The sequence below is a fragment of the Centroberyx affinis genome, unplaced genomic scaffold, assembly GCF_046629955.1.
Source record: "Centroberyx affinis isolate AG114_WGS23_722 - 3 ecotype Tasmania unplaced genomic scaffold, CSIRO-AGI_Caff_v1 ptg000235l_1, whole genome shotgun sequence".
NCBI classification, from domain to species: domain Eukaryota; kingdom Metazoa; phylum Chordata; class Actinopteri; order Beryciformes; family Berycidae; genus Centroberyx; species Centroberyx affinis.
Genome location: NW_027278920.1, coordinates 290,996 through 316,897, shown reverse-complemented (window position 1 = coordinate 316,897; position 25,902 = coordinate 290,996). Strand labels below are relative to the sequence as shown.

Below are 25,902 nucleotides of genomic sequence, written 5' to 3'. Positions count from 1 at the left end.
TTTACTGTGTACTTGTATTTCAGTTCAGTTTTGCAAGAGCCACAAGAGAAGTAATGTCAGTGATATAGGCAGTAAAATTTGGCATGGATTTCCCCCCCCCCTCAATGGAATAACTGTCAACTATAACATTGTCAAGTTTTTGTAAGTTAATGAGATGGCTCAATTTTCAACTTGAGCTTGATGTTATTCGCTACATTCGTATTCCCTGTGTCATATCTATCATTTATATCCATTTTACATTAGCACTCTATTTAACAAAAAATTGAAATTGCTAATATTTGGTAGTGAACATACAATGTACAATTGTACCAGACCGTGTCCCCAAAAGTGCAGTAAACACTGAACTGTGAATTTTGTGAATCGTGTTTGATTTTAGTGGCTTTAAGGAGGCACTCTAGAGTGTGGATATTGTTCCAGGCATCATTATAATGCAAATTATTTTGCTGCAGCCCTCCTGTCACTGACATCCATCTCTGTTTACAGGAGATCAAGGCTGTGGGTACTGAACTAGGAATAACTCCAGTGATAATTCGTGGAGAGGAACTGAAACAAAGAGGGTTTGGAGGTACTGTGTCAGCAGATGTAAAATCTAGGGCAGGCTGCCTGAATGTAATTTTGAGCCACCAAAGGAAAATTGACAAAATTTAATTAAAGTTGGCTTGGAAATTGCATTTAAAGAGTATCTATAGAGTATTTATAATTGCCTTAATTGAATAGATGATGCATCTGCAAATTATCTTTGTTGGTAGTATCGATGATGTATCTGTTCACTGTCTCTTTACCCTGTCAGGTATTTATGGAGTTGGCAAGGCAGCAGTGAATCCCCCTGCTCTAGCAGTCTTGAGTCATACACCAGATGGTGCTACCCAAACCATTGCATGGGTGGGCAAGGGCATCGTGTACGACACTGGAGGGCTCAGCATCAAGGGAAAGGTAGGAAGATGAGCCGTTACTGTTCTTTTCCCTATTGGGACATGATAATAACAACTGTTGAAAAGCGATTTAAGAAACGGTCAATTGTACAATCTATGTCATGATTCCCAGAGAATGTCAATGTGGTAATCATCCACTTAAGATTTTTAAAACACTGTCTCTCACTCTGAGGGGCTTTTTGACCCCTTGCATTAGAAAATATTAAATAAATGGCTGATTCAGTAGCATCTGTTTTTGATGACAGATTTGTGAGAGCTGGTTGTGATTGGTGTCTCAATTCAGAAATGCAATCAAGGACAAATCAAGATGATGACTTACTGTAGACAGTAGAAATACAGTTGTTCAAGTAATACAGCTCCACACCTTCAGCTGCAGTTTCTCTTTATTGATCACATCTGGATAAATATCACACTGTGCTGTCTGTGTATGGACCACTGGGTCGCTGCCCTGCTAAATGTATGATGAGTTCTAGCACTACAGTGACCATCAGAGGTCAAATTAAGTCGTCACATCATGCAAAGTCTTCAATATATTTTTCTAGACCACAATGCCAGGGATGAAGAGAGACTGCGGTGGAGCTGCTGCCATTTTGGGAGCTTTCAAAGCCACTATTAAACAGGTGAGGTGACTTTTTGCATAGTTTAGCTGTTAGTTGTGATGGCTATCATTTTAACCTTAGGTTTTCTATCAGAAACCTTTTGAGAAACTTGGCCTGCTCCTCTGTTTGCTTCAGGGCTTCAAGGATAATCTCCATGCAGTGTTCTGCCTCGCAGAGAATGCAGTTGGACCCACTGCCACACGACCTGATGATATCCACACTCTCTACTCTGGAAAGTGAGAATCTTTTCAATAATAATGTGTAATTTCCTTCTTCCCACTTGATGATGAAAAGGTTTCCTGATTTGACTGGAAGTGTTTCCTTGCTACAGTTACTTCCCATTCCCGTCAGCTGGAATTATTCTGCTCCTGTGTTGAGCCTAAACATGCAGCGCCACCTTCTCACACGCTGTTGTTTCTGCTTTGTTTTTTCTATGATAGATGTTATTACTGCATAAGCTGGCTTTATTGCACACATACCATTTTTGATAGAATGACAATCCAAACCATTTTCCATAATGAACTCCATAGGGATGAACATGGGATGTGGTTTAGGAAGGACTAGATTTGAATAGAGCAACATGGTACAACATGTCTTTTTTTTTTTCTTAATTCATGACAAACACTTTTTCATCTGTTTCATCCCCAAGGACAGTGGAAATCAACAACACTGATGCAGAGGGCAGGCTGGTGTTATCTGATGGAGTGGTGTATGCCAACAAAGACCTGTCAGCTGACATTATTCTAGATATGGCCACACTGACGGGGGCACAGGTGGGTGATGGCTCCTTGTGTGTGTTGCTGACCCGCTACATTAAGTGACAGTTTTCAACCTCCATCTTGATTTAACAGATATTAGACATAAGCCTTGCTGCACATCTTGCTAACTTGCATGTTGACTTACAGCTGGTAACAAAACAGACCAAAGTTGAAGAGCAAAGAACATACTGTGCCAATCAGGGTGGAGGGTGAAGCCAGCATGCAGGACAAACTAACAGACTGCAATTAAATTAAACGGCAAAATCAATCTAACAAGGGACATGCAAACAGCCAGTTTCACCTTGACGTCAAACACTGTCAAATTCACAACATGTTTTACATTTAATCTTTGAATGCATAAGTTGAAACAAGAGTAGACCGCAATCTATTAGTGTGATAAATCAGTGGGTCAGCCCCACTATATATGCTTTCTTCTTCAACATCACCATTGCTCCTACATGTATGCAGTATTCATTTCTGTAAAGCCATAGATTTGTGTTTGCTCTAAAGTCCTGCAGGACCTCTCAGGATGGGCTCTCAGACTCACAGACGCTGCCTTTTTGTGGCTGGGTTGGTCTTGTTTATGTTTGGGTTACATCAGAAAAGAAGGACAATTTTTATTTACATCTTTCTGACCCCAGTTGTCTGATTCATACACAAAACTCTACCTTGTTGAACACAGCTTGTTCCTTGCCTAAATTGACTTGACCATTTACCTGAATATGTTTTCAACATATTGAGATACACAGAAAACACAAGTGTTTGCAGGAATGAGGAAAACATTCAAGCCTAGCTTAACCAAATTCAGTGCCAGTATAAAGCTAGCTTACAGTTTAACAGCAGTTAAACTGTAAGTGACACAAGGCTACACAGGACTACACCAATTCATCTTGTCAAGTTGTCAACTAACGTTACTTCCAGCTTGGGTTAGACCACCAACTCTCTAGCACCATCTAGCTGATGGTCAGCTATCCAAACTGTGCCGTGACAAATTACATCATGTTCATCATGTAATGTTAGGAAGGTTGTAGGTGCTTCTTCTCAGAAAAGATGCTTAGACACTACTGTACTTCACCCATAGTATTTAATATGTTGCAGATTAAAATTAGATTTGAATGAAAAGCAGTATTTTCTACAATAGGTCATGAAGTATGCTATATTGGCAGCTCAATTCAGATATTCCTTATATACCATATTATTTAATTTTGGCAGAACATTACCAGTAGAAACATATAGTGATGGCAAAGGTTTAGACCTTGGTGTTTCAAAGTGTCTTCTGTTTTGTGTAATCACATGAAAAATATACAACATTGTGAATTTGAGTAGCTTAATTTGATAGATGGAAAATTTGTATATTAAATTCATAAAGAGGAAAACAGATTGCACTAAAGATGACTGCGAAATTGGACTGCAGCTTGAGTTAAATTTATATTTGGCCAACAAAGAGAGAATTTTTAGAATATTTCTCACTAACTGAAGCTTGTATTCTCTAGGGGATCTCCACAGGAAAGTACCATGCGGCCGTGATGACTAATAGCGAGCAGTGGGAGGCTGCGTGTGTGCGTGCCGGCCGCAGCAGCGGAGACCTGGCTCACCCTCTGGTCTACTGCCCCGAGCTGCACTTCAGCGAGTTCACCTCTGCTGTGGCCGACATGAAGAACTCTGTGGCAGTAAGTGGCACGCTCAAAAAGTCGAATGCTATAAACAAGACATGACAATTGGAAGTTTGACTAATTTCAGACACATGAAACTGCTTTGAAGAACTAGCCTAAAAATGGAATTGCAGTGAAATGGGCATAACTGACACCTGGTTTTCAGACATCATTTTCAAACCCAGTTGTAGCTCCCTGCACCTGCTTCTCTGTCATCACATGCACATTGTATTTGGTTCTGTAAACTTCAGCTGTTGTTTAAATCCTGGTTTGATTACTGCAATTCATATGATTTTAGGTGTGAGATTGTTTGATGTATTCATTCATTTCTAAAATTATATTATTAATTTACAGTCTAAACCATGGGACTTTGGCTGGTATTAGACAAAATTTTGGTTTTGTGACAACACTATAACTTGTGGCCAGACCCTCAGTATTCTGTTTGCCTTATTTTCCATGTTATTTGTTTTAAATAAAAAGCATCTCTCAATTTGTCAAACTTATATTTCATAAGGAATGTTTATTTGGTGACTGCTGTTATTATTTGTTTGGGATGTTGTTGAGGTTTGTCATGCTGGTCTTGTGTTTGACAGGACCGGGAGAATGCCCAGAGCTCGTGCGCAGGCCTCTTCATTGGCTCCCACTTGGGCTTCGACTGGCCCGGTGTCTGGGTCCACGTGGACATCGCCTCCCCTGTCCATGCTGTGAGTGCCTCAGTCTTTGATGTGCAGGTTCATGCTATCGGTTGGGTCCCTAGTTTTCTGCCGGTGACCTTTGGTTGGCGAAGTGGCAATTTTTTTTCCCGCCTGCCGGAATTGATGGAATAGATTCTAAATCGATTCCGATTCCAAATGAAAATCAACACAAACTAGTTAGGGATGGAGAGTCGACTCTCCATTCCTAACTAGAGGGGAGTGTCAACATAAATCGGAGGGTTGCAGTGCGATTTTGGCATCAGAATTTATGCTTGCATAGACCACGTCTTGGTGCAAGCGCTGCTGTTCTGTGGTATTTTCATGGCTTTAGTTGAAAGATGCATGTGCAGGTAGACCTCTCTAAAATCATATAAACCCCTTTTGTATGCATGTTTACCCATTTCACTTTGATATAAAATCTTCAATCAGTGACTAACTGAATGCAAACTTTTTCAAGTTAGTTGTAATAGGTGCATAGGTTGTTGTGTGAATCATTGTCTTCCAATATAAAACTGTCGTTGCGTATCATTGCGTACAGAAAACATGGTGATACAGAATTCAGTATCTCCAGAAATGTGAACTCGACTTAAAAAGAGGCATCAACTGCCTGCATCATCAGGTGCGGTACCACTGCGGTAGTGCCCCTGGTGAGGAAATTACCAAACCCTGTTGGTCACACCATAGTGTGAAAACGCCCTGAACTTGCTCTTGTGCCTTGGTTCAGGAAAATTAAGCATGAAAATGAATAATAACATTTACTGCATATCTTCACTCTTTCTGGTGTCACTGTATTGTCTCAAAGAGTATTCAGAGACTTCTTACTCCCCTTTTTAAAAATGTGTAATATGATCACATTATTGATGAATATCTCTGACCACTGGGTTTCAGCCCAAACAAGACCTTAGGTTTCAGTCAAGTTAACTTGTAATGGAAAGGGAGTAACAGGTTAAGTTTAAAGTTGTGACACTTGCGACTTTGACAGTTGTGACTGCATTGGCACCTGACCCTTTTTTCTCTGTTTTATTTTTCTGTTCAGGGGGAGCGTGCCACAGGATTTGGTGTTGCTTTGCTCATGGCTCTGTTCGGTCAGGCATCAGATGACGCCATGCTCAACCACGTGTCTCCTCTGGGTGCAGCGGGTGCCATCTCAGGAGACCAGATGGAGCGGGACTGCAAAAGGAGAAGACTGGTCTAGAACAAACAGTGTGGTCTAACGTCTCTACCGTAACTGCTCAGCTGCCGCCAGACACCGTCACTCTTAATGCAAGTCCTCGTCCATTAGGGTGAAATAGAGTATGCAGAATTTTGTTTCAGTCCTGTTTGAAACCGTGTGTGTAATGAAATTTGACTTAACTGAATAAACCGGATAATCAAGCATTTAAAAAGTAATTGAAGCGGTAAATCAAATGTGTTACCATTGTGATGATGAGAAAACACAAGCCCCTACTGGTCCACATGACTTTGTACTAACTGCACTGATCACCTTGCATTTCCACTCTTCAGTTGCTCTTGATGATGTATTGATTATAAAATCTTAAAAGAGCAGGTGGCTTTTCTTAATTGGATTCATTCAGGTTTTGCTAATTGGCAAATCTTCCATTTATATTGAAATAATGATTGATAAGTGTTCATATTTTACAATTCATGCACTTGAAGACACAACAGTTCAAAGTTTCACCTCCTGAAGTTAAACTTTTGTTTTCAAAAGTCCACTTCAATCACATCAACCTGCACTGTTGTAAGTTGATACTTTATGCAATTCAAGGATGATGCTGTTCTGATAACTTTCTGTATCACGTCTCCCATGCAAACAGGCTTGGGGCGTCAGACAAACTCAGTCTTAGATGTGCAGACATAGCTTTTCCACTGATGCCATACTTGCCATCTCGGACCTTGTGGGAAATAATGGATCATTGAAGCTTGTTTTTTAGTACCACTGTGCACTTTGTATTCATTGTCTGTGCAGTAGGACTGTGGAGTGAACATGATGCAGCTGTGATCTCTGAACCAAACTGGGGACCTACAGCTGCTTAGAACAAGGCAGTGCTTGCTGCTGTTTTTAACAGTTTCATAACAGTGTCTGATTCTTGACTAGCAATGTCTAATAATATGTTTTTGTCAGCACAAAGTACTCATAAGATACATTGACTGTAAGTTAAACAAAATCCTGTTGTTGTTCAGGCTGGGCACATAAAGTATTACAGAAACAGAATCCAGCTCAAATCTGAATTTTTTTTTTCCACCTATGTGACAATCGATTTCCTCTTCAATAAAGGTAGTGCCATCTGACCTTGGTGTGCTTGTGAAGTAAAACACTAAAGTCAAGATGTCCTTTTCTGTCAAAATGTTGGTTTTATGCCTCAATAATTCCCATTGCATTAGCACCATGAATGTTCTGTTACCTTTTTCAAGACACTCCAGCACTGAGGTTTTATTCTTTTCTGTCAGTGATTAGCCAATGTTCTTCCGTTATTGTTTTGTTAGTCCTAAGTGCATGTAGCTCAGTCCTGCTGAAGGCTTGAACCAGGCTAACAGAGGGACTCAATAGGTGAAAAAATTGTTTTGACCCTAAAACAGCCAGCTGACATCAAAGCCTTTTATATGAACAGTATCCTGTGAGCACTAAACACATCAGGATGATGCCGTATTTGTTGATGTTTAAACTCTGACCTTTTTGGATTTTAAATAATACAGTGATTATGAGATTAAAGTCCAGGCAGGTGTAATATAGATGCCATTCTGGAGTTTTGAGACATTTAAAGATTTTATGCTGTAAGGGACCAAGAGCTGTATGGATAATCGTAAAAGAACGGGTTTCCACATTCAGCAGATTTCATAGTGATAAGGACACCAACACACTGACCCAACAGTTACGACTCAGTGGATAAATGGGTCATTCTCCAACTGGAGTGGCATTTTGGATGGATATAAAGAGAAAATAATCAATATGTAATCCCCAAAAATAAACAAAATATGTTTCTCAACATCTTCTATTAACAGAGTCACAAAATACAGAGCTTAGTTTATAGTTAAATTTAATTTATTGGAAAATGCATAACTATTGTCATTCTTTCACACTTTTGTCACAAATTATTTTTTGATTAAAATGTCAAGGTTTATGTCGAATGTATGAATGCTTTAAAATTAAGTTGACAATGAATTAATTCATGAAAATTTAGTTAAGGGCATATTGAAGTTGTAATGTTTTGCATTGTAATTGCGGCAAGAAATTTGAAAAACATTTTCAAACCAGCTTATTGTTGCCACTTATCTTAGCAACCGGAGTGTATAACAAAAAACTTTCTTATGCAATCAATCACTGCCAAGAAAAAGACAAAATATGTGGAAAAGTGTTTGAAGTATCTCTTTAAGCCTAGGCCTAGCCTTGACAAAGAAAGAAAGAAAAAGTAAAACGGCTCAGGAAAACAAAGGGTCTGTGTAAACTAGATGAAGGGCTGAAGGAAAGCTCCATTACTTCAACAGACCGCAGGCAGTGTGTGCTGTCTCTGCAACAAATTTATCAGATTTCACAGACGTGTGTTTTTTAAGATAACGCTCGGTCCCTTGCAGCTTCCCTGTGAAGCACGTGGGCAGGGGTGGAGCAGCAATTTTAAATGTGGGGGGGTTCTAGGGTAACACATGAGCACCGCAACCACCTTTGGCCCCTGTTTCAGTCTCCAAAACTAATGCAATGCATTTCTATCTTTTCTTCACTAGGATATGCAAATAATATTGCATTCAAAATGTACATTATAGCACAACGCTCTTTAACCCAAGATATTATATATTCACAAGCAATCACATACCATGGTATTAAGCAATTAATTTATGTTTTATGAAAGAACAAATGTGAGTGAGTGAAATTGGCAAGAACACTGTCTTCTCTCCCTCTTGTTATCGCCCTCTCCTCTCATGTTCTCCCCTTCTTCTCTTGTGTTCTCTCTCTTCAGTAGTGTTCTCTCTCTTCTCTTGTGGTATCTCCCTCTTGTGTTCTCTCCCTCTTCTTTTCTGTTCTCTCCAACTTCTCTCCTGTTCTCTCCCTCATCTTCTCCATGCTCTCCTTTGTCCTGACTCCTGGACTTCCCTTCCTCATAAACATCCTACATAAAGAACTCAATGTTAATATTCCTGAACATGGAAGTGTTGAAATATTTTATGTAAACTTAGAACAAACCTCTACAGCCTTGCTTTTGATTAGGAAACATTCATTTCTTTTGTTGTTCTTTTATCTGCTTTTTATTAATTATTTTACATATATTTTGTTGTTCTAATCTGTTTCATCCTAGCCTTTATTGTACTTAATAGTTTTATTGGATTCCATTGTCTTCATTTCTATTCTTTTCTAGTTTCTGACAGCAGTAACAGAGATGAATTGATGTAGATTTTCTTCATTGAAAAGAAGGTTTTAAGCTCCAACAAATAGCTTTAAGTTACGTAAATGAACACCCACATGGCATTAATGCAATAATATGAATGTACTACTATAAAATTGAATTAGTGCATTTATGGAGCTAGCTTTCTGTTTCCCTCCTGTCACATAACTCCACTTACATGACAACTTGACTTGAAAAAGAAGTCAATCTTCTGCTGCCTCTTCCTTTTTGGCATTCCTAACAAAAAGAATAATGATAATGTTGAATAATATCAAAATCATTGGATGTGTCAGTTACCATTAACTTTACCTGGCTTGCATTAACTTTATTTGCCACCTGGCTTGCTTAATATTAGCTGACATGCCACAAAGCAAGACATAGTTTAGTTATTTACAGACAAAATTCGACATAATTAACTAGTTAAATAACCGTTTCATACCTCTGCTCTGTTCGCTGTCTGCGGCAGCGAGTGACTGCAGCTCCGTGTTAGCATGTAACTGTTTACTTTCCCGGGCGGCCGGGACTAGTGGGTTTGGTCAAATGGCTGTGATTGGCTGGATGGCTGTCAATCAATCTAACTTGACCAATGGGTTTTCATGTATGGGGAACTGAGGTGCGCTCCATTTCAGTACGCTGGTACACCGTGAGGGCGGGCAAACGGTTTAATACCTTAGGAAAAAGTGGGGGGGATGAAATCACCTTGTTGTAAAAGTGGGGGTGTTGCAACACCCCCATCCCCCACGGGTGTGACGCCCATGCACGTGGGTGTGTGTGTATGACATTTTGAATCTGTCGTCGTCATGTTCACGTGACAGCCTGGAGTCGGTACCGGTTTACAGGACAGGACGGGGGGTTTAGGATTTGCAGATCAATGTAGAAAAAGTCCCATTGGCGTCGACACCAGTGAAGCACATCTCTCTCTCTCGGTAACGATATTTTGGAAACGCCACCTTGGGTTCACGATGGCGCGGACACTTCTCGTGTTTTTGTCCCTGTTGTCTGGTGTTTTAGCCGGAGTGTTTTTTAACGAGAAGCAGCCCTGCTACGTTCGCATGCCGAGGAAAAACGACTTCGGATTGAGGTAAATTGTTTTTGTCTTTTTTCAGTCAGCTTTCTTTGCTTTAATGCCAGCATGCCAGGAATAACGAGGCGCAGTTGTGTTGAAGTGGGAAAGGCGTCCACAGTGTTATCTAACTAGCTAACGGCTAAAGGCAATAGCTGTTGGTTGACTGTTTTATCAGGCTGAGACTGCTTTAATGAGGCAGTATGCAACTGAATTTCTACATCCAGGGGTAATTTACATGCCTTATAATTGGAATAAAAAAACTTCCAGCAGCAGTGTTTAAGTGGGATATACTTCTATCAAGTAGGAGTAGGGAGTTTTTGATTCATTTGCCCAGAAATTGGTTTTCTACTGCAGTCGAATAACCGAATTTGAACCCCAACTTCTCTGAAAAAAACAATTATATATATATATATATACACACACACACACACACACACACACACACACACACATACATATAAAAATATATGATATAAGTTTCTTTAAAACGATTTTAAGATTTATTGTTTTGCAACTTCCTTGTCACCAGTTCTTATGAATCACGAGGCTGAGTGAATCACAGTTTGCGGAAGTAAACAACCGATTTCCCCATAGGCATCAGCAGTATCTGCGGTTTTACTGTGCAGCTCTACTTGAGTCTGTATTTTTAAAGAGAGGCTTGAAGGGTAGAACTGAGAGAGAAGAGAAAATAGAATCTGAGAAATGTATAATCTCAGTTTATGTATAAAAATGTATAAAAACTGCTTTCAGGTCGTACCATAACTGAAAACACCTAATGTAAAGTGCTAATGTATACGAACAATACAAGTGTAAACAAACCATTCACACAATGAAGAAAGATGGCCTACATTTAAAAACCATATTTAGCTTTTGCACAGTTTCTGCCCTTGTATCAATGCTTGAAAGAGATGATGGAAGTGTTTTTACAGGCTTTCACCCACATGGCTCAGTGTATCTGTTGCTGAGGAGGTATCTGTCTCTTCACAGGACCTCACCTCGCCCTCACGAATATTTGAACATTTCTGATCTGCCCAAGTCCTGGGACTGGAGGAACATCAATGGCACCAACTATGTTAGCACAACCCGCAACCAGCACATCCCTCAGTACTGTGGCTCCTGCTGGGCCCACGGCAGCACCAGCGCCATGGCAGGTACGACTCCTGTAGTTTTCCTGTCGGGGCATTTTAAGATCTAACAAATCATTCTTTGTTGCTGTGAGTGGGTGTAGATCTGCTGGTCCTCACATGACTTTACAGCGACAACATATTTTAATAACGGCAAAGTAGTTTCACTTCCTCGTTAAGTGCATTTATTGCGCAAAAAGGACTTTGATGGACAGAAATTGCTGATTCCCGCAGTTCTTTTTTTTTTCTCTCTCTGTTGTTTGTACCCAAGCGCTGTGTTTGCTCTCTTGCCAGATCGCATCAACATCAAGCGGAAAGGAGCATGGCCATCTGCCTATCTCTCTGTCCAGAACGTGATTGACTGCGGTGATGCTGGTAGTTGCCATGGAGGCGACCACTCTGGGGTTTGGGAATATGCTAACACACATGGCATCCCAGATGAGACCTGCAATAACTATCAGGCTAAAGACCAACGTAAGCGTCCTTTTAGCACAAGAAATGAATAGTTATAATCACTTGCACAATCAAAGTCAGTACTGTGCATATTCTTTGTCCCTCTTGATAGAGTGCAAACCTTTCAACCAATGTGGGACCTGCACCACTTTCGGGAAGTGCAATATTGTGAAGAACTACACCTTGTGGAAAGTGGGCGATTACGGAGCCGTTAGCGGGAGGGAGAAGATGATGGCTGAACTCTACGCCGGAGGACCGATCAGGTACTTTAAAATGACATTAGGCAGTCCATCCCCTGATGAGAGGGTGACAGTAGAGAAGACTCTGGTGGGATTCCAGTTTTTAGGCCAGCAGGGGCCCATGTGGGTCCAGAGACGGGGGTCTTAACCACTATCACTTAACCACTACCAAACACTACACCAGCTGATTTCAATCACTGGCACTTCTCTAACCAGAGATGGGGAACTAATGAGTGACATTTATTTCCTCTAGCTGTGGGATCATGGCCACAGATAAGCTTGATGCATACACCGGAGGCCTTTACTCTGAGTATGTGGAGGATCCTTACATCAACCACATCGTGTCGGTGGCAGGATGGGGAGTGGAAGACGGTGTTGAATACTGGATTGTGCGCAACTCCTGGGGAGAGCCGTGGGTAAGTCCTCGTCAAATGGCGAGAGAAAATACTTAAAGTGGCGACAGTGGGAAAGGTCAGATTTGCTGACAAATAAAACCCCTGCCCTTCTTTTTGTTCTAGAAAGATGGAGAAAAGGAAGTGGTTTGCAGTGCATTTCTCTTTCCAGTGCAATGCATAATACAAGTCATTTTCATTACATTGTTTGCAAAAATGACAAACCCAAACAAATATGTTGAAACCTGTGCTTAGTTGTCACGCAGCCTGCTGTTCATCTGTTTATTGAGCTTTGCCAATTCATTTGTGAAAAGAAAAAATATCTGTTTTGGCTTTTTTATGCCTCTTTGCCGGTGACAGCCGTGGCCGGAGGCATAATGTTTTCGGGTTGTCCGTCCGTCCGTACGTCCAATTCTCGTGAACGCGATATCTCAGGAACGCCTTGAGGGAATTTCTTCAAATTTGGCACAAACGTCCACTTGGACTCAAGGATGAACTGATTAGAATTTGATGGCCAAAGGTCGAGGTCACTGTGACCTCACAAAAGACGTGTTTGGCACATAACTCAAGAATTCATACACTAATTATGACAAAATTTCACACAAATGTCTAATAGGATAACATGTGATGACATTTTATATCCAAAAGTTCAGAGGTCAACTTCAATGTGACATCATAATGTTTTGCTTACCACTGTAGCTGAGAAAACGATCTTGGGCCATTCTACAAAAATGGTGGAAGTGCTGTCACTTACTTTTGCAGACACCAAAATCCTTTAAGTTGACCTAATAATCACATTAATTATATATGTTCAATAAATAAAGACTGTCCTTGCAATGATAAAACAAAGTTTATTGGCGGAGGCATACAACCGCGAGGCGGTTATTTCTAGTTTTTATGTGGTATGGACTTTTTTTTAATATTGAGCTGACAATATTTTTTTTTACAAATCTTGAATCCACTGCATAAAAATCTTTAACAGGCAGTATGGAGAACTGTCTTTAAACCTGCAATAAGCGATTTCAGACCCTGTAACCAGTCCTGAAACTAACGTGTGCTACGTGGAGATTTCCGTGAGATGTAATGATATAAACAAACAGCCACACGGGGACCAGCTTGTTTTCACCTCTTTCGGCCCGAGTAATGGCGAATCAATGGAGCGAGCGAGTGAACGTTTTCAACTAGTAAACTTGCTACCGAGCTCTTCACTTGTCATTGTGGGACATGTTACCTTCAGCGGGAGAAATATCTGGCAAAGCGAGACTGGTAACCGCCGATATTTATCCGTAGGTACGTTTATTTTATCCATTAGCCATTTATGCACGGTTTGTCCTCAAGGGCTTCCGTCGGCCAGTAGCTTTGCTGTGTGTTTACATATGTGTTGCGATTTCTGTCATTCTCTAGTGGTCAGGAAAAATCGCTTAGAGTAGCTTTAAAGCTCATTAAGGGCAATGAAACTCAGTTACCAGCTCTTCATCTAAACTCAGTCATTTCTAATCCTGTTGAATGTGAAGATTAATGTTCTCCTCTCCTCAGGGTGAGAAAGGCTGGCTCAGGATCGTGACCAGTGCCTACAAGGGAGGAAGTGGAAGCAAATACAACTTGGCCCTGGAGGAGGACTGCATGTATGGAGACCCCGTTGTATCCAAGGCCTACCTCTAGAGACAGGAGCCAGTTTGCCTCTACCAGGACCCGAGGTTTTTACACTGTGCCATGACATGTCTTCCTATCTCAGGCAGAGGGATACTTTTTATATGCCCTGTCCCACAATGTAAACCTTAAAAAAGGGAATAAATACATAGTTATTATTTTTTAGATCTTTGCCATTACTTTTAAACATGTAATCAGGGCTTCTCAAATTTTAACGGCAAGGATCTCCCACTGGATATGCATTAGGCTACAGACACACTTATATGAGGATGTTTTGGCTGTGGATTTGGTGCAATTCTTTTTCTCATTTAGCTCAGGTGGGTCTCTAGGCTGCAACAGTCTTAAAACTTTAGATGTTATAACGTTATAATGAGGAGTGAGGCAGTATGACTGTTTTCTACGCTATGGCAAAATTCAACGACTGCACGCTGAACAGCCATAATAGATGCTTTTTTTCAATACTATAGGGAATGGGGATCATTGTGTAAACCATGGTTTTCTTTAAAAAACCTGTTTTTACTCCCTAAATGGAAAGATGGGAGACATTCTTATCCACAATATTCAGTTTACATGATCAAAAGCTGAGATGCACAGCTTTTCACAACGCCATAGTTTTTGAAAATTTAAATAATCATTGTGTCTATACTGACACTGTGCTCAGCCAAAGAACATGGTTCCTTTCTTCACTTGTCCGGCACTGCTCTGATACAGAATGTTTTTGACAGCATTGTGGTGTTAATGTATTGACAGTGATCTTGCACTACACCTTGAAAACGGGGAAAAAACTGATAATCAACTTCAATTATTTTATCAATAAGTGTGCCTTCTATGCATGTGCAATCAAGGATAGGTTGATGTACTTCACTCTGTTTCCAAACTATGAACAATCAACATAAATTTCACAATAAAGTTCAAATCAATCAGTGAGTATTGTTTTACTATTAAACAGTGCAAATGAACAGAACACACGATTTCTTCAGATCAAATCTGCAGTGACATTACAGTAATAGCCATCATTTCTTGTATTCTTGTAAACATTTAACTGTTTGTGAACATACTAAAGCTGTGTGTGATGTCAAAGTCCAACTATACAATGCAGACAATTACTACATTATCAGGACCCATATTGATAGTGTGTGAGCATTGGTATATGCTGATAAACCATCAGACGCACACCTTGTAGAGAGCCAATGGATGAGCAAATTCCTGGGAAAGGTGAAATTGCGGTTCTGATACCTGTTTCTGTATCCTGTGGGGTAAAAGAGCTTTGTTGTCAGTAGGAACATAAACACATTGTAAATATACAGTATAATCTGTATGGAAGAGAAGCTTGAATACAGTTTAGTGAGTTGGAACATATGCTGGGTTTAATCCCAAGCCCTGAATCCTAATGTGTGATGTTGTTTTCAGCAGCGTCAACACTTGAGATGATGAATGGGGAAATATCCTGCACCATCAGCACCTGTCATTATGAGTGAAGGTTTGATTCCTTATAGGGAACAGATGTTATTGCTAAAATTGATAGGAAGCCAGTCTGCAACTTAATGAGAGGTTAAGACACTGGCACGGCTTACAGGGAATACAAACTATACGCATCTCAAAAGTAGTATTTACAGACATTTGACCCCTCACCTCAAGGCCTTCATCTATTTAGCCCATTAAGTTAGACTCTTACTGTATCTGAACGTGTTTGGTGACCTCAATATATTTATACTTGTGTACCATAAGTTGAAGATTTAGAAATATAAACTTTGACATGGATTTCTGCTTTAGCACAATTCTGTGATCATATCTCTATAAATGGGGAGCCATAGCATTTATGTATAAGTAACTGGGAATGCTGATCGTAAATGAATTTAACATTTAATATCTTAAGAATGATTACATAAAAATCAAGAAATGCAAATCCACATATATATAGGTTTTTATTTTTTATTTTAAAACAGCTGAAACCAACATATAAAATATAGAAAATCAAATATACACTTGAAACAAAAAACACATGTAGCTGCATGTTAAGAGGCTTTACCTTCAACAAGTCTGTTTCATTCATTCACTGTTTCATTTCCTATTAACATTTTACCAATTCAGTAAATCCGTTGTTTGAGTTTGTGCAGCCTCACTAGGAACAAATTCCAATTCACTGTGTGAAGCGGGACAGTCTGTCTCCAAACTATTTGTTTCAACGGCCAGCAGCAGATTAAGTACTGGCTCATGATGAGATCCGGTCTTCTGACGCTCCCATATCTTCCTGATCCAATCTCAAACATCAAAATCTTCAGCGTCCTTTCCACATCAGTTGATCATGATGAAGTTAGATTTGCAATGAGCTGGAGAAAAAAAGTGAAATAATTACCTACATATTGGTGCTTTGAGAGGATACATGTTTAAACTGGTTTAGGCAATATTTAAACAGGTACTGTATGTATTCTTTTCAACCCTTGTTAATATATGAAAACCACTCACTATTGTATATTTACACAGCTCTAATATGACATGAACAATTAACTATCTTGATGTCAGACCCTGACTGGCAAGATGAATCAAAACAAAAATAATTTGAAAAGAAACCGGCTACAGAATTCATGAGGATACGGAAATGCAAGTTGTGCGTCTTCCCTCTATAAAAAAATACTTGGCTTGAATTTTAAAGACAGTGTTCTACGTCCCATTTACAGCTCGGGGAAAAAAGGACTTCCAGGTACAAATGGTGTCTTCGGTGTAAGTGGTTTGACTGTAATGTCTCAAATGTAAGAATGAAACTTACCTATGAACTCAGCAACAGGGTCATGTTCACCTTCTGTGCGGATTGTGCCTGCAATGCTGTCGTTCTCCAGGATGGGCAGGAAGAGCTGAACGAAATCTGATGTGTAGGGAGGTGCGATCACATCCAGCACCTTCAACAGAAGCATGGGAGAGGGGAGGAGAAAGACTCAAGTTGGTGAAAAAGGTTGTGAATTTGATAAATGACCACACTAAAAATGAGTCAGAATATTTAGGCGTTAAATTAGTTTGCTGAGGTTTATTCTAAAGCATTTTTTTTATTTATGTAATGCAGGGAATATACTGAAAGAAATAGTTTTACATGCAAATATTCCAGAGAGATTTCATTTGAATGGATGAAAGATAGTCACTTCCTTGTCCAAATATGTTAACATTTGTTTTTGTTGATTTAGGTCTGCAATCTTTGTCTTTTTTTCCTTACTTCTTTACTAAGTAACACAAGGGCATGAGCAGCTTTTACCTCTGTGACAAAGTATCGAATAAGGGAGATGTCCGTGTTGAGTTTCTCCAGACACTTGCGGATGTAGCCAACTACTGGCAGCACGTAGCCACGACTCAGCAGATGAACCATTCGGTCCAACAAGGTCTTCTTCAACTCCATCTAGAGGAAAGACACCGGCCATACTGTCAGCTGAGAAGTCCTCCAATTACAGCTTAAAGAGCAACTAAACCCCAAACCCAAGTCTGTGTCAGGCTTCACACAGATAAAGCTTTGGTGTTAATTTACTCTCAAAGTGTTTTGAACTATCCATTTTCATTGAAAAATGAAACAGGAAGCATTAGCTTAACAAATGCATGCAAGCGCGCGCACACACACACACACACACACACACACCTGCTCCATGACGTCTAGCTGGGAGTGCTCCGTCTCAAAAAGCTTGATAAGCAGCTGGAGAACCTGGGGATGAAGTAGCTGGTGACACGTGCATATCTGGGGAGAGGAAAGGGTAAAGTTCAAATCTAAATGTTTTCTTTCCACGGAATGAAAACTTATTACATGAATCCAGTAACAACAACTGACCTCATCCAGCAGCGCTAAATGGACAGGAGTGTGGTCTGTTTGGAGCTGGAAGTAGCGAGGCTCAGACACTGTCCAGTCCACCCACTTCAAAACGCCCATGGCAACTACCGGGAACCTGGACAGACACAAATACAAACGTGTATTCAGAGGGGCCAGTTAGCGGTGGGTAGCAGGCAGCCACATCCAGAGAGAGAAATGTCAATCCTACACGTACAAGATTTGACTGTGTAGCAGTGGTTCTCAAACTGTGGATGACAAGTACCCAGGATGATTATCCAGGGATACGAGTACACTGGTCCAGAAGTAGCTCTAGTATTGAATAAAAGATAACTGGGGTGTGAAACATTTCAGAAGCCAACAAAGTCGCCTTCATTTTCATTGGAAATTCATTCCTTATCATATGTGGAAGTACCTTGAACAATCCAAGACCCCAATTTATTTACAGGTAATAGTTTTTGGGACACTCCAGTCAGGTTTGCGATTCTATTCATCTATTCAAGTCATCATTAAGTGCTTCTTTTTTATGCTTTTTTTGCACCATATTATTAGCTTCATGTGCAATAGGCATTTTTTTCTGCCTCTCACCACCTCCAGCATAGCACTCCATAATAATTCAATTCAGGACTTCTTGGCAGCTGGATACTAAGCCCCTTGTCAAATTTAACACCTCCTACCCCTCCCTTTCCCTCCCTTCCCATGGCAGGCTTTGTGGAAATGTGAACTTGTAAATCTGCTCACCGGATGCACTGGTACAGAGTGCTGAGTTCAGCCACCAGTTCTGTAGCACCTTTGTTCTCGTTGCAGCACAGGTTGTGCACAGTCTCTATGGCCTTGGAAGTCGACTTCAGCTCATCTTTATTGATGTTGACTCGCTTGTTCTGGGATTGAATGGAAAGAAATGGATAATATGTTAGAGATGTGTTAAAGAAACCGCTCTCAAAATCTATAAACGACAACGATAAATTATAGCTTAATTACTCTGTAATAAATAAATGTGACCTGAATTTGGAGAAGTAGTTAAACCATGTTCAAATGACATTGTGGAAAATTATTAAATGTCATAAATGAGTGCCATAAGCACAAAGCAACACCTGAACTGACAGTCAAGTGTGTGCGTGTTTCACTTAGTGGCCAGAGGACAGGAAGCAGTTAAGATGGGGCAAGAAGAAAACAAACAAGCATGCAAATTTATTAAGGAAATACCCAGCTACAGCAAACGTAGTTCATTAGTAACTAAACTACACCTACTCCACCATACACACCCATTTTTTTAATTTAACCTTTATTTTAAGAGGCAGGTCACTTTCAAAGGTCACAAATTCTTACTTACACAGACAGCCTGGCAAGAGGCTGGCTCTTGGGGGAAGGGGAGGGAGTAAAATAACAAGACTAAGAGATCTAACAGCCCCATGACATTGCATTTTGTGGAAGCGTCTCTGCCAGGAATCTAACTCGGGTCTCCCAATTGAGAGTCTGCAATCTAACTCCCTGCAGCACACTTTAACCCACGTCACCAAAAAGTCATCCCCGTTCTCCATACCTTTTTCCACGTCTCAACCACACTGGCAGCATAGGCCAAGATGTGAATGTATTTGTGTTTATGGTCCTGGTTGATCTTTGAGCCAGGCTTAAACAGTGACTGCATGAACAGGTCCAAAAAGGCAGGCACTCGGATCTGAGGAGGAGAGAGAGTTTTAATAAATACAGAAACAAGCACCGATAAATATGTAGCGACTATAAATGGGGGTTCAAGGTGCTCCGTTCTCACCAACTCCACAGGGGGCGGGTCCATACTACTGAACATCTTGAACAGGACTGTGATGTCAGCAGGATTGAGAGCTCCTTTGGACAACATGGCACCCAGGGCTTGGCAGGCTCGAGGGTAGGCTGCTGCTGTACCCAACGCAAGTGTGATCTGGCTGGCATCATGACCTCTGTGACATCAAGCACACCGTCCAATTATTAACAGTGATATTCCTATCTTTACTCATACGCCTTAAACACAATCAACCAAGGAAAATTATGGTATGCTGATCCAGATCCATCCCATATAGGAGGCGATTGCATGGGCCTCATACGTAAGCCTCATACAGGACCAGGAGCAGACCTGCAGTGCATGAACGAGTGCACTTCCTTAAATCGGCACTTCCCTATGGGCCGTCACCTTATAACGTCATCAAAACCAGACATGTTTCCATTTCGTTTTCAGCATGGTGGATGACATGACGCACCACCCTTGTATAGTGTGTTTTATGTCACACTCACATGCCCAGAAAAAGGAAGAAAGAAGGTGTGGACATGCAACATGGATTTAAACACTGAGCTCTTGACCAGAGTCCTTTTTGGGGGTAAAATGGGTATTCAAAGACCTTAATTTCACTGAGCACACAAGCAGGCCGTGTCAAACTGGCGGAATTGTGCTGAGAAAGAAAGACAGACGGCCGTACCTCTGATGTGCCGACTTCTGCACCTCCTGGCCGATCCGACGCATGGCCGACCCGCCTTGTTCCTCCTGAGAGAGGATGGACATCATGGCCTGGGCGAAAAGGTAGGTGTGCTCCCCGTGACACACCATCTTCTGCAGGACACAGAGGGGAAGAACTCAGCAAACCCCATCACATGCAACAGGACACTACCTTGTGCATGAACCATCTGTTATACATTGTAGTGCCATCATCTGTAACATTGAATTTTCACTGCAATAAATTATCTTAAGTATGTAATCAGTGACGACCGACAGTAAAGAAGTCATTTAGATCCCCGTTTTCCATTTAGCAGAAAAAAGATGAAATGCAATCTGGGTTTGAAAAAGGAAATCAAATACTAAAAGAATTGGGAGGTAGCGCAATATAAAACATCAGCTATTTGAAAAATTGAAACCAGATTCAGAACTAATGGAAATTAATTGAACTGTAACTCAATTAAAGTTCACCATAAATTGCTTTGTTTGCTCCACAGCAAACAATATCAGAGACAGAGGGGGAGAAAAAGATGATGCAAGAAAGATGGCGCAATTTAAAGTAGAAACCAAGACACTAAAGCAGAAAAAAAATGAATTGGAGAAAATAAAACTTATTTCATACGGCCCTAGTTAACAGAACAGAGTAGCTAGGTAAGCCTCACAGCAAATTCTGGCAGGTTCTTCTCTAGATTTTCCTCTCCTCCATCAAGCAGCGTGGCCAGAGACGTCCTCAGCACCCTGGAGAAAACCTCGAGCTGCTGGCAGGCTGTGGACACACTAGTGATCTCTCCCTGGTACCCTGCATCTGAAATCAGCTGCACACAGACACACACACACACACACGCACCCACACAAAACATAGGTGACCATAATCAATACATACAAACTCTTCTGAAAGATTAGTTTTCATCTTTTCGGTCATTAAAATATAAAAAGTTAACTGCCACAGCACAAACAGCCGCTCAGCCGCACAACTTGGGAAAAGACAACTGCTTTGACACAAATTTCCTATAATGGCGCACTGAACAACTCTGCAGTTCAATAGCTGGAATAAACGGAGTTAACAGTTACATCCAAATAATAAAATGTTTTAGATATGCTGGACACATTCTCCCATTGACCTATGCCACCCATCTTGCCAAGTAAGTTAAAGAAATGTTTTGATAAGGACTTGAGCTAAAAGTGCATTTACCATTCAAACTATTGATAAAACAAAATAAGATACACTCACACTGAATAATTGTTAACTTATTGGTTTATTGCGGAGAAGAAAATGTCTCTGTCCTCTGCGTTAGTAAGTACTGTATTACTTATTGATGTGTCAGTATCAAAAAGTAAAATGTCTCCTACGTGTACTTAATAAATGAAGGTGATTCCATCTGAATGAAAACTGAATGCTCTCTTTAAAAAACATCTTAGAGTTAATCTATTTGGGTCATCATACCTTTACAGTGAAGTTGAGCATCAGGCAGTCAGGGTGAGCCTCTGCCAGCTTGTAGAAGAGATCTCTCCATGTAGTGTGGGCTATCATCTGCTCCAGCCAAGCTGGGGTCTAAACAAACCAGAGGAGACTGGATTAGTCTCATATCCACATAACTTACCTCTTTTCAAGAAAATCTCACTGTGAATATTTAGATGGCACAGAACAACAAATTCACTTATGTGTGAATTGTGGTACAAGGGAACAACCTTGACAGCCAAACCTTTAGTGTGAGATGCTCATTGTCTGAGGTTACTTGTGATTGTTATTTGTAAAATTGCCCCTCAGCATTAGTTGTGAGATCTCACCTCTCCCTCAACAGTAAAGATGGAATCTGCTTTCTGAGGGTCAAAGTGCTTTATCAGAAGACTCTTGAGGTGATTTTCCACACGCTCTTGGACCTGAGCGGGCTCTACACCTGTGATGAAAAGAAAGGAAATACAAATGTCACTAATGGAGGCACAAAATAAAGTTTGGAGTACCTTAAGTATTTGTGACATAGTTATGACACCACCAGAAAGGTACACAGAGTCTTGCAGTCTGGTGCCTACCCATCTGGATCAGCCACTCTGCCAGAAGGTTGACGGTCTGGGCCACAGCAGAGTAGTTTTCAGACAGGAGCTGGATAACATGTTCTGGAGAGCCACCTGCTTGGAAATACCTACGGCAAAAATATGGCTTCTATCACCCACTTTTAAAATGGACCTTTATGATTCAAATGTCCTCTCTAAATGGGCCATGGGCATAAGACATGTCAGCACCTTAGACTGATGTCATTTAGTCTTCCTGTTTGGTTCAAGAGTGCAACCAGTTTTCCTTACTCTGCTGTCTTGTTCGCAATCAGAAATGCTGTGTGTGTGTTGCACAATGGGATGGGTTGGGACGACTGAATGACATCAACTAGAGTCTTGACATGCTTTAAGCACATGGTTCGTTCTTACAACAAGACGGTTCATACGTTTTGAGGGTGTTGAAGACTGCAGGCTCCATGATGTAATCCCTACTGGAGAATTTCTGTAGACAATCTTCCTGGACTTTCCCATCATTTTCTCCTTCAACATAACCATCCTCCTGAAAAATAAAAGTTATATCTTACACATTTATTTCTTTTGAGATGATGAGCATGCTTTACGAGTTGGCTCTCCTGGTTTGAGAAAAGGCAACAACATCACTTCTCTCTCTTTTCTGACAGTAAAGTATTGGAGTGGCATCTGCATAAAGATTGTAGACAGGGTTGACACCAGAAGGCACAAAGTGAGCAAATATTTGGTTTTCATGGGCAAGCACCACAGGCGGCCATATTCATGAGGTCTAGTAGCCCATGGTATAAACTCTCATTTTCTGTTACACTCACTACTTTTAACAGTAGCCTGTTTGTTTTTGTTTTTTATCATGTTATGAGCCTGCAAAAATATAAAGCAATAACAAAATACTATATATAGGCCTACGTTTCTGCAAATACAAAAACTTCTGCAAAAATTGTAGTTATGAAGAATGAGCCAAATAGACAGACATGTGTGTAGTGTTTTGCAAAATGTGTGATTTGGATTGCAGTCTGAGTGAAAAAGCAGCAATTGGTTTGAGGTTTTGGACATTCTATCTCAAGTGTTGCTGTGTAAACAATTAAGAAAAACTAAGATAAATTATCTGTGATTTATTTTTCCTATTTAGGATTTCATGTTAAAGATTCTTGAAAGAATCCAGACCAAAGGCAAATAAAGGTTTTCAAAAGGTTTGCAGCCCATAAACATCGAGAGGCTCTTCATAACTTACTGACAGGTTCTCTTTACAGTATTTTGCATTTAAACGCATCTCTGATGATTCCGTTTTTGTGACTATTCCTGGCTTGAAATTGTTCTGAGAAACTATACCCGTCAAATCAGCGTGCGTAACGTTAAACAAATATCTCTTCTCAAACTAGCTTCAGATCATCCGGCTCCTGCTGCAGAGCTTAAAGATTTGCATGAACTACAGTGCAATGTTCTATCAAGCGCAGAAAATGACAACGGTGAAGACATAAACCGAAAGCAACCTAATTAAGACTAGCGACCTATACCTGTACGTCACTTGCCTGGTTAGCTAGCATCATATCCCACAGCTGTAGCTTGTCGCTTGCTAGCTTCGAGCTAAGCTGCAGTGTATCCCATAACTAACAGACACAACATTTGAAGACGCAAGCAGGCTAAGCCAACTTGGTGAGAACCCTGTTTCTTGATATTAACGCTGTGCTAGCTGAAAGTGAGTGTATGGTTGTTCCAGCAATTTGCATCTTGTTAGCTGCTGCTAACGTGACCCAGGTAAATAACTATTTACTAACGTTACCCGCTTTGCAAGCAGCAACAAGTCGTGATCTTACCATATTACTCTCCGGTGTGTCCCAGTCTCCAGCAGTGCTGTAATATTCCTCGTCCATGATGACGGGGGAGTATTAGGCTAGCTACACTAACCTAGCTATATGTTGTAAATCCTGACGTCTCCTGCTCCCCCACTGAAGCTACTGACTAAAAGATGCCGATAGTAGCTAGCTTGTTCACCTAGCTAACAACAGGAAAATGGCGAGAGTGTGCAGCGAGTCACAGCTGCTAGCCACGCCCACCGTGGATAAAACATTAGCATGCGCGCAGAGAGAGACAGAAGACAGAGAAAAGGCGGGGTTCTCTTCAAAATAAAAGCAGAAAATTCGTCAAATTAATTTGTCAAAGTGTAGGGGCGGACTGAATAACAGAAATCGTATCAAAATACTCTGTGGAATTACTCCTGTAAATATGCAGTAAAAACCCACCTGATAAATAGATACTAAGAGGTTTATACCTATTATGGCGCATATAGTTTCGTGATGTATATTTTTGGCAGTCCTATACATATGGCATATTGCATAGTCGTGTATGGACATCGGAAATTAGGCTCCCATTCAACAGTCTTTAGGAACAATTGTGCCACAGATATTGCACCGTTCCAAGTCGTCCGGTATAAGGTTAAGTGTTCGTGAAAATTAGTGACATTTGACAGCCTAACGTGACAAGAGTAGGGTATTTATGACTAGACACCATGTAAAGGAGCTCTGATTTTATAGCCTTTTTCTGTAGCTTGTGTGGCTGTTAATATATGTTGTGAAGTGAACATTTTGCAATTACATTTTGATTTACTACAGATTTCTCATTAAATACGTTATTTATTTATTTTTCTTTTCTTTTCTGTACTTTGTATTACTCAAATGTAGAAACTTTTTTTTTATTTTGAAGGTTGTGACCGGAAGTCGTATTATTCTGGTGGGCTTGACACTGGTAACATTGCCACTGACCAACCATACAGCCCTTGACATCAATTTAAAGTCAAGCAATCCTATCGGCGCACAAAGGCAGCACTAACACACTGGAATCTGCATTTATCAGAAGATTATTAGTAACCCTGACTACTATAATATGGGTACAGAAACACAGGTGGTGTGTCTTTCCACCACCTGAAAGAGTTGCTTTGATCTCCCAGTGTTTGAACTGAAAGGTTTGACCTTAACTCTGCTGACATTAACCTTCTCAGCAATGGGGTAAAAACCTCTAACAGTCAGCAGCAGGAGAAGCAGGGCCATTATTAATTGTGTAAATGATGGACATGAAGTTTAAGGCTGTTGTCATTTATCCAGTGGTTTATCTAGCTTGTGATTTTAATCAAGTTTTGTGTGAGGCAGTAATCCTCAATAAATGATGAGCATAGTTGTTTAGAACAGGATAAACTGAGCTCTGTTTATACTTGGGCAGCAGAGTGGTGCAGTAAACAGGGACTTCCCTACAGCGATCAATAGACTATCATGTTATTGTTGTTACTTCCTTAGATTGGTAAATACTTATGTTAACAAAACACAGCATCCAAAATAATAGTCCTTTGAACAGGGGTGAAAATGAAGCTAATCACGTCCAACTAAGTCAATTACAATCACACTTTTTGTTAAATTGTGAGCGTTGTCATGGTTCAGCACAGCGGAGAGCAAGTCAGACTTCTGGTAGGAAACTATCTTTTGGTGTCAAGGAGAAGAATCCACACAGATCAGGGTTACCAGAGGTCGTTCTACACTAAAGCCAGGGAACATTTAAAGGGTTAGATTTAAAATGTTTTTGAACACCACTGTCACCGGTCCTGGGAGATTCAGATTCCACACTATTCTATCAATTGGTATGATTCATGTTTTGAGTTTAAAAATATTGATTTCTCACCTAGAGACAGCAACA

At 40.5% G+C, this 25,902-nt stretch overlaps 3 protein-coding genes across 4 annotated transcripts; 2 read left to right on the top strand and 1 right to left on the bottom strand.

Annotated features, from left to right (window-relative positions):
- Positions 1-449: 449 nt before the first annotated feature.
- Positions 450-7,003, top strand: LOC139664422 (probable aminopeptidase NPEPL1; the record flags this gene model as incomplete). Its single annotated transcript, XM_071543248.1, has 8 exons — positions 450-565; positions 791-933; positions 1,475-1,552; positions 1,667-1,767; positions 2,181-2,304; positions 3,783-3,959; positions 4,535-4,645; positions 5,673-7,003. Coding segments are annotated over 8 exons (1,009 nt in total), but the record flags the coding sequence as incomplete, so codon positions are not given.
- Positions 7,004-9,813: 2,810 nt separating this feature from the next.
- ctsz (cathepsin Z) lies at positions 9,814-14,856 on the top strand. The gene is made up of 6 exons (XM_071543052.1): positions 9,814-10,090; positions 11,063-11,226; positions 11,494-11,673; positions 11,765-11,915; positions 12,145-12,307; positions 13,820-14,856. Exons 1-6 carry the CDS (start codon positions 9,972-9,974, stop codon positions 13,943-13,945), a joined length of 903 nt encoding a protein of 300 aa, XP_071399153.1. The 5' UTR covers positions 9,814-9,971; the 3' UTR covers positions 13,946-14,856.
- nelfcd (negative elongation factor complex member C/D) lies at positions 14,247-24,210 on the bottom strand. Of its 2 annotated transcripts, none has more exons than XM_071543034.1 (15): positions 24,036-24,210; positions 22,638-22,750; positions 22,231-22,340; positions 21,988-22,097; positions 21,644-21,751; positions 20,862-21,014; positions 20,186-20,316; positions 19,507-19,672; positions 19,279-19,413; positions 18,477-18,616; positions 17,739-17,853; positions 17,553-17,648; positions 17,178-17,318; positions 16,701-16,830; positions 14,247-16,263 (listed from the first exon to the last, which is right to left on the bottom strand). In XM_071543034.1, exons 1-15 carry the CDS (start codon positions 24,090-24,092, stop codon positions 16,229-16,231), a joined length of 1,740 nt encoding a protein of 579 aa, XP_071399135.1. In that variant the 5' UTR covers positions 24,093-24,210; the 3' UTR covers positions 14,247-16,228. The 2 variants fall into 2 exon arrangements, with proteins under 2 accessions (XP_071399135.1, XP_071399143.1); XM_071543042.1 differs by having other exon boundaries at positions 22,638-22,747.
- Positions 24,211-25,902: the final 1,692 nt, after the last annotated feature.